The 14,488-nt window shown below is 40.5% G+C and overlaps 1 protein-coding gene across 1 annotated transcript in view; it reads left to right on the top strand.

The window, feature by feature from the left end:
• The first annotated feature begins 5,669 nt into the window (after positions 1-5,669).
• Positions 5,670-14,488, top strand: part of FAM83B (family with sequence similarity 83 member B) — a 69,934-nt gene continuing 61,115 nt past the window's right edge. Inside the window, exon 1 of the mRNA XM_068961164.1 lies at positions 5,670-6,113. Within this exon, the coding sequence (XP_068817265.1) occupies positions 5,670-6,113 (444 nt within the window). The remainder of the gene's footprint in view (positions 6,114-14,488) is intronic.

Raw genomic sequence — 14,488 nt, 5'->3', positions numbered from 1 at the left:
GCAATGGTTATCTCTCTGGGATTCCTTTCAGCCAAAATCCTGATTTGGGGCCAGTCGCTTGCCCATGAGCTAATCATAACCTCAGACTATCTGTTATTTAAGAACCTTGTAATTTCTCCTTGGAGCATTTTTCCACCAACCTCTTATTTCAGAAGTCTTTCCAATGATCGTTCTGTGATCAGAAACTGTAAGCAATGGAGACTAGGTTTAGCTGTTGGCTTAATACTACAGTTGACGAAACAGTGTTAACACTGCTGATGGGATGGCAGAGATTCTGCCTTCTTTTGAATCCTAAAAGACTTTTGTGACCAAATGTTTTATATCTTTATACTGTAACATTATGTTAAAATGTAAACTAGGAATGCTAGTATACTTCACAGGCATTTGCCTCATTTATTTCTTAGAATGACTTAATGTCATGGACATGTAGCTGAGCAGGACCTATGGGGCCTTCCTGGGACAGACCCCTCCCCATATCTTCTGCTTGAGCACCTCTCTGAAGTACCTCCACCGTAACAGCATCTTGTATTTTCCCAAGATTTTCAGATGCTAAAAGCCACCACCAAGTGAAAGAAATTGATGACCAGGAGTATATAGCCCCAGACCTATTGGAGCCTGAGGACTGATAATGTTAACTCCTGTGACATCATACTGGTACCTCACCATTAATCAGAGATTTGTACATCAGATGATACATTCCTTGAGATGCTTCTGCCTCACCTGTCTTTAAAAATGCTCTGCTGAAGCATTTCAGGGAGTTCAGGGTTTTTGAGCAGGAACCACACATTGTCTGTTCAGAGCCCTGCAATATACCTTCCTCCAAACTCCGATGTTTCAGTTTGTTTGACCTCACTGTGGATCAGGAACACAAACTTGCATTCGGTAACAGGCACAGACTGTTTGTGTGCGCAGGTCACTTGTCCATGAACTTCGCAACACGGGAAGTCCCCTACATACAAATGAGTTCCATTCCAAGAGTGCCATTTGCAGATCCTATTTGTTCATAAGTCAAACGAAGTTACCCTAGGTACCCAGCTAACACAATCAGAGGGCAAGCTGCAGTTTCACCCACCCTGATGTTGCTGGAACACACATTCGCATCTTTGAAAGCTCATAACTTAAAAGTTTATAGGTAGGGAATTGACTGTGAATTGGGAAGCAGGTTTTAAACCTAGCGGTGTGACCCTGAACACAAGCTCTCACCCTCCCAGTTATATGTTATTTTTATTTTGTTTTCTATTCAAGGCAGGTGAAATTGCTAGTGAGCACAATTTGTTTTAAGATAATGGTAGATTTGCATGAAGTTGAGGGAAATAATACAGAGAAATTGGTTGTTATCTTTTACAGTTTCCCTCCTTTCAGGCAGCGGTTATATCTTGCAGAACTGTAAGTCTGTATCGTAGTCTTTGGGCTTTGGCCTTCTTAACTCAGCATACTTTCATGAGGTCCATAGAGGTTGATCAGGCATCAGAAGTTAGTTCACTGTATAGCTGATGAAAACTCCAAGTTATGAGGGTACCACAGTTTGTATAATACTCAACTGCAAAAGATGTTTGAGTTGTTGCCAACTTGGGGCTGTTATAAATAAGACTGCTGTAATCATTCATGTACAAATCTTTGTGTGAAGGTAAGTTTCCATTTCTCAGATCAACCCTAGGAGTGAAGCTGTTGCCTTGTGTTAGTCGTATATTTAGTTTTATAATTGAAATGTCCGAACCGTATTTTAGAGTGGCCCACACATTGAAATCTATTCTTTTATACCTTGTTTATATATTTTGTATTTACAGATTTCATTTTTGGAATTTATACTTCCTACAGTGACCCTAACGTGTGATAGCACATGCAGTATGTGGTGGTTTGGGGGTCTGGATTTGAATCATGTGTTTTGCAAGTCTCTTTTTCTGGACTGAGTCAAATAATAGATGAGCCAAACAGTCTCCTCAGCTTTTATATCATGGAGAGATTTTATTTTTCTTTTCTCATTAACTCTAGCCTGTGAAAAGAATATACATGAAATAGTATGTGAAAAGAATATACTTTCTAAGAGTTTTTAATGGTTGTTAATTAAATGATGCTAAATTTTTCTGTGTTTAAAGGCATACCCAATTCATTTTGTCCTCAAATATAACCCTTCGAATATTTAGCATCTGAACTCTTAAAGTGCTGTATTGAGTCTATAACTAAATGCAGGCGCTATCTTGCTGTGGCTCTTTATGTAGGGGCCATTGCTTTGCTCTCTCCCATTAACATTTATGTAGATGGTTCATATTTTTAATACCCCCCTGTAAACAGCTCTTGCAATACATGAGTAGATCTCTAGACAATGGTGGAAGGATAGCTTCTCTCCAGCAGGACAAATCAAGTGTATTTATTTCTTATCTTAACTCTTATACATCATATCTCAACTTCAGTACTTAACTGGCTGTTGTATTTTTCCTGTGGTGTGTTTTTTCTGCATCGTATCTGCTTTTGCTCCTGATTAGTCCTATAGGGTTTCACTTTTATTCTGACTTCCAATTGTTTTTACCTTCATAATTAATTTTTCCTATGTGTCCTCCAAGTTTTATTTTACTTTCATAATCCCTCTGATCTCTGTGATTTCTCAGCTTACACATAGTTCAAGAATGAAGTTTTCAAAAATAGTTGCAGTGTATATATTTGCATAGGTAAAGCTCAGAAATGAATTGAGTATATTTTTTTAAATATAAATTTATTTATTTTAATTGGAGGTTAATTACTTTACAATATTGTATTGGCTTTGCCATACATCTACATGAATCTGCCACAGGTATACATGTGTTCCCCATCCTGAACCCCCCTCCCTCCTCCCTCCCTGTACCATCCCTCTGGGTTGTCTCAGTGCACCAGCCCCAAGCATCCAGTTTTTTTAAAGCACTTTATGCATTTTGATTTCCAGATGGAATAGGCAGGTAGCATCGCATGTTTTAGGAATTCAGAAGTTAATTTTAAAAGTTTAAAAATGAGTGCTTAGGAGGCCTGGGACTGTTATGAACAGTCATCAGTTGCCTACTGTTTTTAATAATTACAAACGATCTGTGTGACCTCCTGTGATCACTGGATGTTTGTCCCTTCATGGACTGGAATTATCAAATGAAAACTACACTAAACCTTAGGAAACTAAACTTTGATCAGATTAATTCATTCTGTCAAACAAATAAAAACCTTATATCTTTGTTAATAAATGAGTGTTAATGTGCAAAAGAGATCTTTAATGAACACTGCAAAGGTCACTATTTAGTAGTTTAATACTATGCACAGGAAGTGAGCAACTTGATGAAGATTTCTCAACCTTGGCACCATTTGCATTTTGGACCAGATAATTCCTTACTGTGGGCAGCTGTTCTGTGGGTTGACATGGACTTCGCAGCATCCCTGGTCCCTACACACCGCGTGGCAGTAACACACCTCCCCACACATCCTTATCATTAAGAACATCTCCAGACATTGCTCGTGCTTAGAGTGGGGGTGGCATCAAATCTCTCCTATTGAGAACCCCTGGGCACCTATATAAGATTGAGACATTTATGAAAGTTTCCTTCTTAACATCCTGGTACATGTCCATACATTAAGTTGGATGTAATGAGGTAATAAAATCATCAAATTTTACTTCTTTATAGCTTATCTATCAGACTAGCAGGCAGCTTAGTCCTTATTCCTCCAGTGCATGGAGGAGTGAGGGCATGTTACCCCAAAACTGCACCATAATTCCATAGGAGGCAGGAAGACTGTGTTGCCCAGAACTCCGATGCCCTGTTGCGTAGATGATGATGGTCCCGGGACCCAGGGACAGTTCCAGTTGCCTTGGCTTTGGTCAAGTTATGGCTCAAGCTGAGGATCCTCCAGGAGACTGAAAGCAACGTGTCCTCTTCTTTTCTTAGGTCAGATTTAATGTTTAGGTTTCATTACTACTCGATTTTCTCTGTAAAACCTCCAAGCCTAGGGATGGAGGCAGGCTTGTCTCCATCTGTGTCCATGAAATAGTGAAGTAAGGTACCCTGAACCCCGCTCACTCCTCAGTCTGCTTACTGTACACTGGATCTGCAGAACTGTGGCCCTGTTTATTGCCCATTCCTCCATGACTTCTGTCTACGGTTAGTGACTCTTGTTACGGATCTTCAGGTGAGGAGTTAATAAATGGTAATGGCTTCCAGATTAGCTTTCCGGGAAGGCTGAGTGAAGTAGAAAACTGACGACTACGGCAGGGCCACTGATGAAGACGATTTTAGCCAGAAAAGCCCTGGAGTGCGTGTAGCACATCGTAGAGCTGCTCTTTGTCTGCATCCACACAGTGGAGCTTGTGACTTCAGAAGCCTTCACATCGGAAGTCCCGATTGGACGGACACAAGGTCCAGTCCGGCATCTGACACAGAGAGTGAGGGAATTAATAGCTCTTTGTGGGCATTGTGAGGGGTGGTGCGTGGGCTTGGGTAGGCAGATTTTCCTTCCTAAGAGAAATCTGAATTGTCTTTGATGCCCTGAATTTCTTTATCACCTGTATGCTGTCAAGCCATCAGATTTCAAGTTTGTGCTTTGCACCATGGCTTGAATATTCTTGTCACGTCCTCACTGGGTGTTTGAAAAGAGAAGGGCTCTCTCAGCTCCTTATCCCTCCTCTACTCCCCTGAAACTGCCAGACTAATTGTCTTAGGCACAAGTTTTGCTGAATCACAACAGTCTCCCATGGGCCTCCACACCTGGCTCCATTTGGTCTATCCCCCTCTATCTCCTGCCACTAACACAAGCATCCTGATTTCCAGCAGACCAAGTTGTCTTTTTTTTTCTTTTTAAACCAGCTCTGAATGTACCAAGCTCACGCGTGTTCTGTGCTTTTGCTTATGTTTTACGTTTTTGTGTGGGACGAAAATATTCCTTCTTGACATCTGATCATATTTTTACTCATCGTCCCAGGTTCAGCTGAAGCCCACCTCCTCTCTAGGCTATCCATAATGCATCTCTTCTATTCCATACTGATCTCCACTTGCTTTTATTCTGAAAGCATTGACTACACACAGTACTTGTTTTGGCCCTTAGCAGTATATGTCTTTGTTCAAAGTGGTAACAAACAGCTTTGTATGTATTGTTCACCTCTTCATCTTATTTATACATCCCTGGAAGGCAAGTGTTTTGAGCTTTTTATATTTCATCAGGATATATGCTTAACAGGCACTTGGTAAAGATTTATATAAATGGCTGACCAGGCGTTGGTTTTATTCTGATTCTAATCATACCGTGTGTAATCCCAGATTAAACTTAAGAAGGATGGGCTTTCAGAATGTCAGAGGAGGAAGGTATATTTCCTTAGATGAGAAATTAAAGTTAGAGGTATCTTAGGAAGGGATTTATCAACTAGGAATCTGTAAAAGGAGATCAGTTGAACTTATTTGGATTATGGTATTATGTGAATAATACCATAATAATTATTGGGATTTTGTGAATTGTGGTATTATTAATGCCACTTTGAATAGAAAATGTATGTCATATTGAGCCGGTAGTAAAAATAAGTAAATGTAGAAATAACAGTTGACAAGGATTTTAAGACATTTGATTTCCAAATTCTGACTTTGATTTTCTTCTTTTTAGACATCCAGATACCTCTCATTCCTTCACGAATGGACATTTGAAAGTGCCCTTGTCAAAGATTTGCAAGCATGGAGTCCTCATCAATGCTTTCCTCCTTGAATGATGAGTGTAAATCAGACAATTACATTGAACCTCACTATAAGGAATGGTACCGAGTGGCTGTGGACACGCTGATTGAACATGGGTTAGATGCATACAAAGAATTTCTTGCCAAGGAACGAGTATCAGACTTTCTAGCTGAGGAAGAAATTAATTACATTTTGAACAATGTTCAAAAAGTTGCACAAAGCACGGCACATGGTCCTGATAATTCCTGCGATGATGCGTCATCTTCAGGGACTTACTGGCCTGTGGAGTCCGACGTGGAAGCCCCAAATCTTGACTTAGGCTGGCCATATGTAATGCCTGGACTCTTAGGGGGGACGCACATTGAGCTCCTCTTTCATCCACCAAGAGCACAACTGCTTACGATTAAGGAAACCATTCGGAAGATGATCAAAGAAGCAAGAAAGGTAATATTTCTATCTCTAGATGAAAGATTTGAAACGTGGGAAATCACCAGAGTAGTATCAATACAGCTGTCTCCAACCATTTTGGCATCAGGAACCAGTTTTGTGCAAGACAGTTTTTCCACGGGCCAGGATGGAGGGGGCGGGAGGAATGGTTTGGGGATGATTTCAGTGCATTACATTTATTGTGCACTTTTTTTCTGTAATTCTTACATTGTCATATATAATGAAATAATCGTGCCACTCATCATAATGCAGAATCAGGAGGAGCCCTGAGCTTGTCTTCCTGCGACTGGCCGGTCCCATCTGGGGGTGACGGGAGACAGTAGCAGCTGCTCTCCAGTGCTAGCATCACTGCCTCAGATCACCAGGCATCAGATTCTCATAAGGAACGAGCCATCTAGGTCCCAGTAGTTCACAGCAGGGTTCATGCTCATCTGAGAACTAATGCCACTCCTGATCTGAGAAGAGGCAGAGCTCAGACTGTAAAGTGAGCAATGTGGAGTGACTGGAGATATAGACAAAGGGTCACGTGTTCACCCTCCACGCACCCCCTGCTGTGCAGCCCGGTTCCTAACAGACCTCAGACTGGTAGCAACCCGTGACCCAGGGGTTGGAGATATGTGGTATAACAGATACATACATTAATAAGAACCTCTACATGTATAGACCATGCTTGTTACTTTCAGGAAATACACATATGAATATATAGGCAGGCTGTACTTCTCACGTGCTGCAAGTTTCTGAGATCAGGTGTTGCGTCCCTGCTGCAGGTGGAGATTTCCTTCTCTTCACCATGTTCATACATCTGAGAGAGCTTCATACATGATATCTGAGCTGTATGGACTGGAAATGGGATGATTTGATGCTTTCATAATCTAAATCATTTAACTTCTCCTTAATCTCTGAAAGGAAATCTGTGGTTAGTAAATCTTGGAAAATTTTCCTTGTTCCTAAGTGCACAGAGCCCTAATTCTTTCTCTGGATATAGTTTATTTTGGTAAATAAAACATTTTGTTGTTGTTCAGTTGTTCAGTGCTGTCTGACTCTTTGCAACTGCATGAACTGCAGCACGCCAGGCTTCCCTGTCCTTCACTATCTCCTGGAGCTTGCTCAAACTCGTGTCCATTGAGTCAATGATGCCTTCCCACCATCTCATCCTCCGTTGCCCACTTCTCCTAGCTTCAGTCTTTCCCAGATTCATGGTCTTTTCCAATGACTTGGCTCTTTGCTTTAGGTGGCAAAATATTGGAGCTTCGGCTGCCATCTTTCTAATGAATATTCAGGGTTCATTTCCTTTAGGACTGACTGGTTTGGTCTCCTCGCAGTCCAAAGGACTCTCAAGAGTCTTCTGCACTGCAATTTGAAAGCATCATTTTTTGGTGCTCAGGCTTCTTCATGGTCCAGCTCTCACATCATTCATGACTACTGGAAAAACCATAGCTTTGACTAGATGGACATTTATTGACAAAGTAATGTCTCTGCTTTTTAACATGCTGTCTAGGTTTGTCATAGCTTTTCTTCTGAGGAACAAGTGACTTAATTTCAAGGCTGCAGTCACAGTCCACAGTGATTTTGGAGCCCAAGAAAATAAAATCTGTCACTGTTTCCATTATTTCCCCATCTATTTGTCATGAAGTGATGGGACCAGATGCCATGATCTTAGTTTTTTGAATGTTGAGTTTCAAGCCAGCTTTGCAATTTCCTCTTTTCACCCTCATGAAGAGGCTCTTTTCACTTTCTTCCATTAGAGTGGTATGATCTGCATGTTTGAGGTTGTTGATATTTCTGGCGATCTTGATTCCAGCTTGAGCTTCATCCAGCCCAGCATTTCACATGATGTACTCTGCATGTAAGTTAAATAAGCAGGGTGACAATATACAGCCTTAACGTACTCCTTTCCTAATTTTGAACCAGTTCATTGTTCCATGTCTTGTTCTAACTGTTGCTTCTTGACCTGTAAACAGATTTCTCAGGAGGCAGGTGAGAAAGTATTCCCTTCTCAGAAGATAGTCTTGTTTTCCCTTCTCTAAGAATTTTCCACAGTTTGTTGTGATCCACACAGTCAAAGGCTTTTGTGTAGTCAATGAAGCAGAAGTAGATGTTTTTCTGGAATTCTCTTGCTTTTTCTCTGTTCCAGCGGATGTTGGCAATTTGATTCGGAGATCCTCTGCATTTTCTAAACCCAGCTTGAACATCTGGAAATTCTCAGTTCACATACTGTTGAAGCCTGGCTTGGAGAATATTGAGCATTACTTTGCTAGCATGTGAAATGAGTGTAGTTGTGAAGTAATTTGAACATTCTTTGGCATTGCCTTTCTTTGGGATTGGAGTGAAAACTGACCTTTTCCAGTCCTGTGGCCACTGCTAAATTTTCCAAATTTGCTGGCATATTGAGTGCAACACTTTCACAGCATCACTTTTTAGGATTTGAAAGAGCTAAATAGAATTCCATCACCTCCACTAGCTTTGTTTGTAGTAATGCTTCCTGAGGCCCACTTGACTTCAGACTCCGGGATGTCTGACTCTAGATCATTGACCATACCATTATGGTTGTCTGGGTCATTAAGACCTTTTTGTATAGTTCTTCTTGTATTCTTGCCAACTCTTCTTAATCTCTTCTGATTCTGTTGCTGCTACTGCTGCTAACTTGCTTCAGTCGTGTCCGACTCTGTGCGACCCCATAGACGGCAGCCCACCAGGCTCCCCCGTCCCTGGGATTCTCCAGGCAAGAACACTGAAGTGGGTTGCCATTTCCTTCTCCAATGCATAAAAGTGAAAAGTGAAAGTGAAGTCCCTCAGTTATGTCTGACCCTCAGTGACCCCATGGACTGCAGCCTACCAGGCTCCCCCGTCCATAGGATTTTCCAGGCAAGAGTACTGGAGTGGTCTGATTCTGTTAGGTTCATACTATTTCTGTCTTTTATTGTGCCCATCTTTGCATGAAACATTCTCTTAGTGTCTCTCATTTTCTCGATGAGATTACTAGTCTTTCCCATTCTGTTGTTTCCCTCTATTTATTTGCATTGTTCACTTAAGAAGGCTTTCTTATCTCTCCTTGCTATTCTTTGGAACTCTGCATTCAGATGGGTATTATCTTTCTTTTTCTCTTTTGCCTTTTCCATCTCTTCTTTTCTCAGCTATTTGTAAGGCCTCCTCAGACAACCATTTTGCCTTTATTTTTTTTTTTTTGCGGGGGTGGTGGGGGGGATGGAAGGTGTTGGCACTGCCTCCTATACAATGTTATAAACCTTTGTCCGTAGTTCTTCAGGCACTCTATCAGATCTAATCTCTTGAATCTATTTATCGCTTGAATAAAGCATCAGTTCATTCAGTTCAGTCACTCAGTCGTGTCGGACTCTTTGCGACCCCATGAATCGCAGCACGCCAGGCCTCCCTGTCCAGCACCAACTCCTGGAGTTCACTCAGACCCATGTCCATATCCAGCCATCTCATCCTCCCTCTGTCGTCCCCTTCTCCTCCTGCCCCCAATCCCTCCCAGCATCAAAGTCTTTTCCAATGAGTCAACTCTTCGCATGAGGTGGCCAAAGTACTGGAGTTTCAGCTTTAGCATCATTCCTTCCAAAGAAATCCCAGGGCTGATCTCCTTCAGAATGGACTGGTTGGATCTCCTTGCAGTCCAAGGGACCTTCAAGAGTCTTCTCCAACACCACAGTTCAAAAGCATCAATTCTTCGGCGCTCAGCCTTCTTCACAGTCCAACTGTCACATCCATACATGACCGCAGGAAAAACCATAGCCTTGACTAGACGGACCTTAGTCGGCAAAGTAATGTCTCTGCTTTTCAATATGCTATCTAGGTTGATCATAACTTTTCTTCCAAGGAGTAAGCGTCTTTTAATTTCATGGCTGCAGTCACCATCTGCAGTGATTTTGGAGCCCCCCAAAATAAAGTCTGACACTGTTTCCACTGTTTCCCCATCTATTTTCCATGAAGTGATGGGACTAGATGCCATGATCTTCTTTTTCTGAATGCTGAGCTTTAAGCCAACTTTTTTACTCTCCCCTTTCACTTAATAAAGCATAGATTTTCTTATTTACTTCCTGAGTTTTGTGTAAACAGTATTTAGTCAGGCTTAATGTAAAATTCTGAAGTAACTTTCTGAGGTGTTTAGCATGTTAGGGTGTCTGTTTTCTTTATGAAATATTTAAATTGGCTTAGCAATCTCAGAAATTCTATCATAGAACTCAGACAAAACTGTAGAAATATTTTTTAATTAATATCATAAAGTTTATTGAGAGCTTTCTATGTACTCAGCACCATGATAGGTGTTTTGCACATTACAACACGATTTCTGAAGTTGTTTATTGAGTTTTAAAATATATAAACAAAAGATTATGATCGTTAACTATGAGGTGTCTATTTCTTAGTTATGGATACTGTATTGTTGTTGTTGTTCAGTTGCTAAGTAGTGTCTGACTCTTTACAACCCCATGGACTGCAGCACAGCAGGCTCCTCTGTCCTCTGTTATCTCCTTGAGTTTGCTCAAATTCATGTCCATTGAGTCAGTGATGCTATTTAACCATCTCACCTCTGCCACCCCCTTCTCCTTTTGCCTTCAGTCTTTCCCAGCATCAGGTTCTTTTTTAATAAGTCAGCTCTTTGAATCAGGTGCTTCAGCTTCACCATCAGTCCTTCCAATGAATGTTCAGGGTTGATTTCCTTTAGGATTGACTGGTTTGATCTCCTTACTGTCCAGAGGACTCTCAAGAGTCTTCTCTAGCACCACAATTCAAAAGGATCAATTATTCAGCATTCAGTCTTTTTTATGGTCAAATTCTTACATTCTTACATAACTACTGGAAAAAAACATAGCTTTGACTATTCAGACTTTTGTTGGCAAAGTGATGTCTGCTTTTTAATATGCTAACTAGGTTGGTCATAGCTTTCTTTCCAATGAGCAAATGTCTTTACTTCATGGCTGCAGTCACTGTCTGCAGTGATTCTGGAGCCCAAGAAAATGAAGTCATTTGTTGTTTCCATTGTTTCTGCATCTGTTTGCCATGAAGTGTTGTGACTGGATGCCATGATCTTAGTGTTTTGCATGTTGAGTTTTTGGCCAGCTTTTTCACTCTCCTCTTTCACCTTCATCAGGAGGTTCTTTAGTTCCTCTTCACTTTCTGCCATTAGAGTGGTATTGCCTGCATATCTGAGGTTGTTGATATTTGTCCCAGCCTTCTTGATTCCAGCTTGAGATTTATCCATCCCAGCATTTCACATGATGTACTCTGCATGTATGTTAAATAAGCAAGGTGACAATATACAGACTTGACAAACCCCTTTCCAAGTTTTGAACCAATTCTTTCTTCTATGTCAGATTCTAACTATTGCTTCTTGACATGCATACAGGTTTCATGGAGACAGGTAAGGTGGTCTGGTGTTCCTATCTCTTTAAGTATTTTCCACAGTTTATTGTGATCCACACAGTGGACATATACATGCTGTGTACATCTATGGATACTTCTCTATGTATACTATACAGTGTAGAAATTTAGAACTAAAAGGAATTTGGGATGCAGACATACCTGGCATTGCTTTCTTTCATGTCTATAAGACACAGAGATGCTTGGGAAAGTGTGCTTTTTTGAAGTACAGATGTATTAGATTCCTTGAAACCCACAGGGACATGATAGTTTGCAAGACAGGAAACTAAGAATCTCTAGTTCTCATTAAGCAGACACAATGTTTCAAGACCAATGTCACATGCAGGCTTTTCAAAGTAAGGTGATGTTTTTCCCCCTTAGATCTTCAAAGCTCAAATAAGCTGACTTTGTACTCGTATTAACCCCTTTAGCAGGATTACATTAAGAAAACACTCATCTATTCCAGTTGTTAAAAATTAGCTGTAGAATCAGGCACATGGTAGGTATCTAGACTTTCACTGAATAAGTTGAACTATGAGAATTTTTAAAACTGGACTATTCTATACTCTGTAAACAAAGTCTACAGTTGTATTTTGTAAAACAGCACAACTCGATATTCTCGATATTCAATTTATATATAAATTCAATATATTAGTTCAGTATATACGAGTCCATGTATAGGTAATATAGAGCTTCCCTTGTGGCTCAGCTGGTGAAGAATCCACCTACAATGTAAGAGACCTGGGTTAGATCCCTGGATTGGGAAGATCTGCTGGAGAAGGGAAAGGCTACCCATTCCAATATTCTGGCCTGGAGAATTCTATGGACTGCGTAGTCCATGGGGTCACAAAGAGTTGGACACAGCTGAATGACTTTCAGTTCACTTTCACTTCATAGGTAATATAACAAATACCAAGTAGTAATATTTGTGAATTTCTGTTTGGGGAGACAGTATGTTTCTGAACCACAGTATTAACTGAAAAATGCATCAGTGAAGCTTCATATTTTCATTATGTTAATCTTTGCAGTTATTAGTTCATCAGCCTGAACCCCAGACAGTTTCCTTTGGGGCACTGCACATCTGTGATACAAAGTGAAATTCAGGAGCTAGCTTGAGTTCTCAGGCGAGCACTCACTGGACACTGAACATCAGTCATGAGCTTCTGATGTATTTTTGTTCTAATGTGATAGCTGTTTATTTAGTAAACCTTTAAATGTAATATCCTCTGCCTGGTCATTGTTTGCTGGGAATTCCCACTTGAATTAGCAAACAAGGATCTCAAAGTCCAAACTGTAAAACCATAATATGATGCTTTGCTTCTCTTTCATCAATTCCAAGTGGCATAAAATAAGGAAGAACTTTACCTTTATACTTACCCAAGGTATGTATATTGCCCTGCATACATATATCCATTCCGAATTCAAAGAAAGAATTATTTGAACTTTATAAGTTGAGTAAAATGAAATTGACTATAAATTGCAGTAGATAACTTAGTGGTTTTCTGTTATTTTCCCAAAAGCATTGGAGAATGTGTTTGTTTCTTACCAGATTTAATACATATTTTGGCCAAATGGGCTATAAGTATATGGGATGTATGTTGTGTGAGTATTTTGGAAGTTTCTTGCTATGTCACAAAGTTAATTTAAAGATTTTTGAAGGATCCAATACTCCAGAGAAGACAGAGTTATTGACCACATTTTTAAACAATTTTGTACTGCTTGCCCATAGGTCCTGTGAAAAATGTTAAAATAAGAAAATAAATATTATTATGAAATCGTAGCTTGTCAAAACACGTTGCCTTTGAAATATTCTGCCTGCTTTTCATGACTCAGCAGCTGAGTTAGGCTCTTGTAAACCTTCAGATTCTAGCCTATTAGTTATCATAATAAACTTCTTGTTTCTGAACTATTTTCAGGGGATGAATTCTCTTTACTGGTAACTGTCAATGAATTGTCATGAGAGGATGAAATGTACAAAGAGGATTATCTTTTTTTTTTTTCAGATAAAGTACTTGAATAATGTTTATTTTAGAGGATGGAATAAAGTTTCTTGCTTCCACATTTCTTGGGGAAATTCTTTTGTTTTTTGATTTTATTTTTGCCTGTGCTGTGTCTTCATTGCTGCTGGCCTGCTTTCTCTAGTTGCGATGAGCAGGGCTCCTCTCTGGTTGCCTTGAGTGGGCTTCTCACTGCAGCAGCTTCTATTGCTTCAGAGCGCAGGCTCTGGGGTGCACGGAGCTCAGTAGTGCGGGGCACAGACTTAATTGCCTTGTGGGATGTGGAAGCTTCCCAAACCAAAGATCGAACCCATGTCCCCTGGATTAGCAGGTGAATTCTTAACCACTTCTTCACCACCAGGGAAGTCTATGGAAATTCTTTTCTTAATCGTTATGAGACAATGGAGCTATGAGGTAATAACAAGTAATGCAAGGAAACAGCATAGCTGAACCCAGTAACGATCTCAGAGAAGGTTTTTAATTTGTTTTCACAGTTCTGTTTGCAAATGAGATAAACTGCTTATGAAATAAATGTCATTTAATAGAAAAAAATCAAAATAATAAAAAGAATTCAAAAGCAGCTTTCTTCAGTTCAGTTCAGTTCAATCGCTCAGTTGTGTCCGACTTTATGCGACCCCATGAATCGCAGCACGCCAGGCCTCCCTGTCCATCACCAACTCCTGGCGTTCACTCAGACTCACGTCCATCGAGTCAGTGATGCCATCCAGCCATCTCATCCTCTGTCATCCCCTTCTCTTCCTGCCCCCAATCCCTCCCAGCATCAGAGTCTTCCAGTAAGTCAACTCTTCTCATGAGGTGGCCAAAGTACTAGAGTTTCAGCTTTAGCATCATTCCTTCCAAAGAAATCCCAGGGCTGATCTCCTTCAGAATGGACTGGTTGGATCTCCTTGCAGTCCAAGAGACTCTCAAGAGTCTTCTCCAATACCACAGTTCAAAAGCATCAATTCTTCAGCGCTCAGCCTTCTTCACAGTCCA

The sequence above is a fragment of the Capricornis sumatraensis genome, chromosome 22 (genome assembly GCF_032405125.1).
Source record: "Capricornis sumatraensis isolate serow.1 chromosome 22, serow.2, whole genome shotgun sequence".
NCBI classification, from domain to species: domain Eukaryota; kingdom Metazoa; phylum Chordata; class Mammalia; order Artiodactyla; family Bovidae; genus Capricornis; species Capricornis sumatraensis.
The sequence above is the reverse complement of the archived record's forward strand: the minus strand, read 5'-3'. Positions and strand labels throughout refer to the sequence as shown.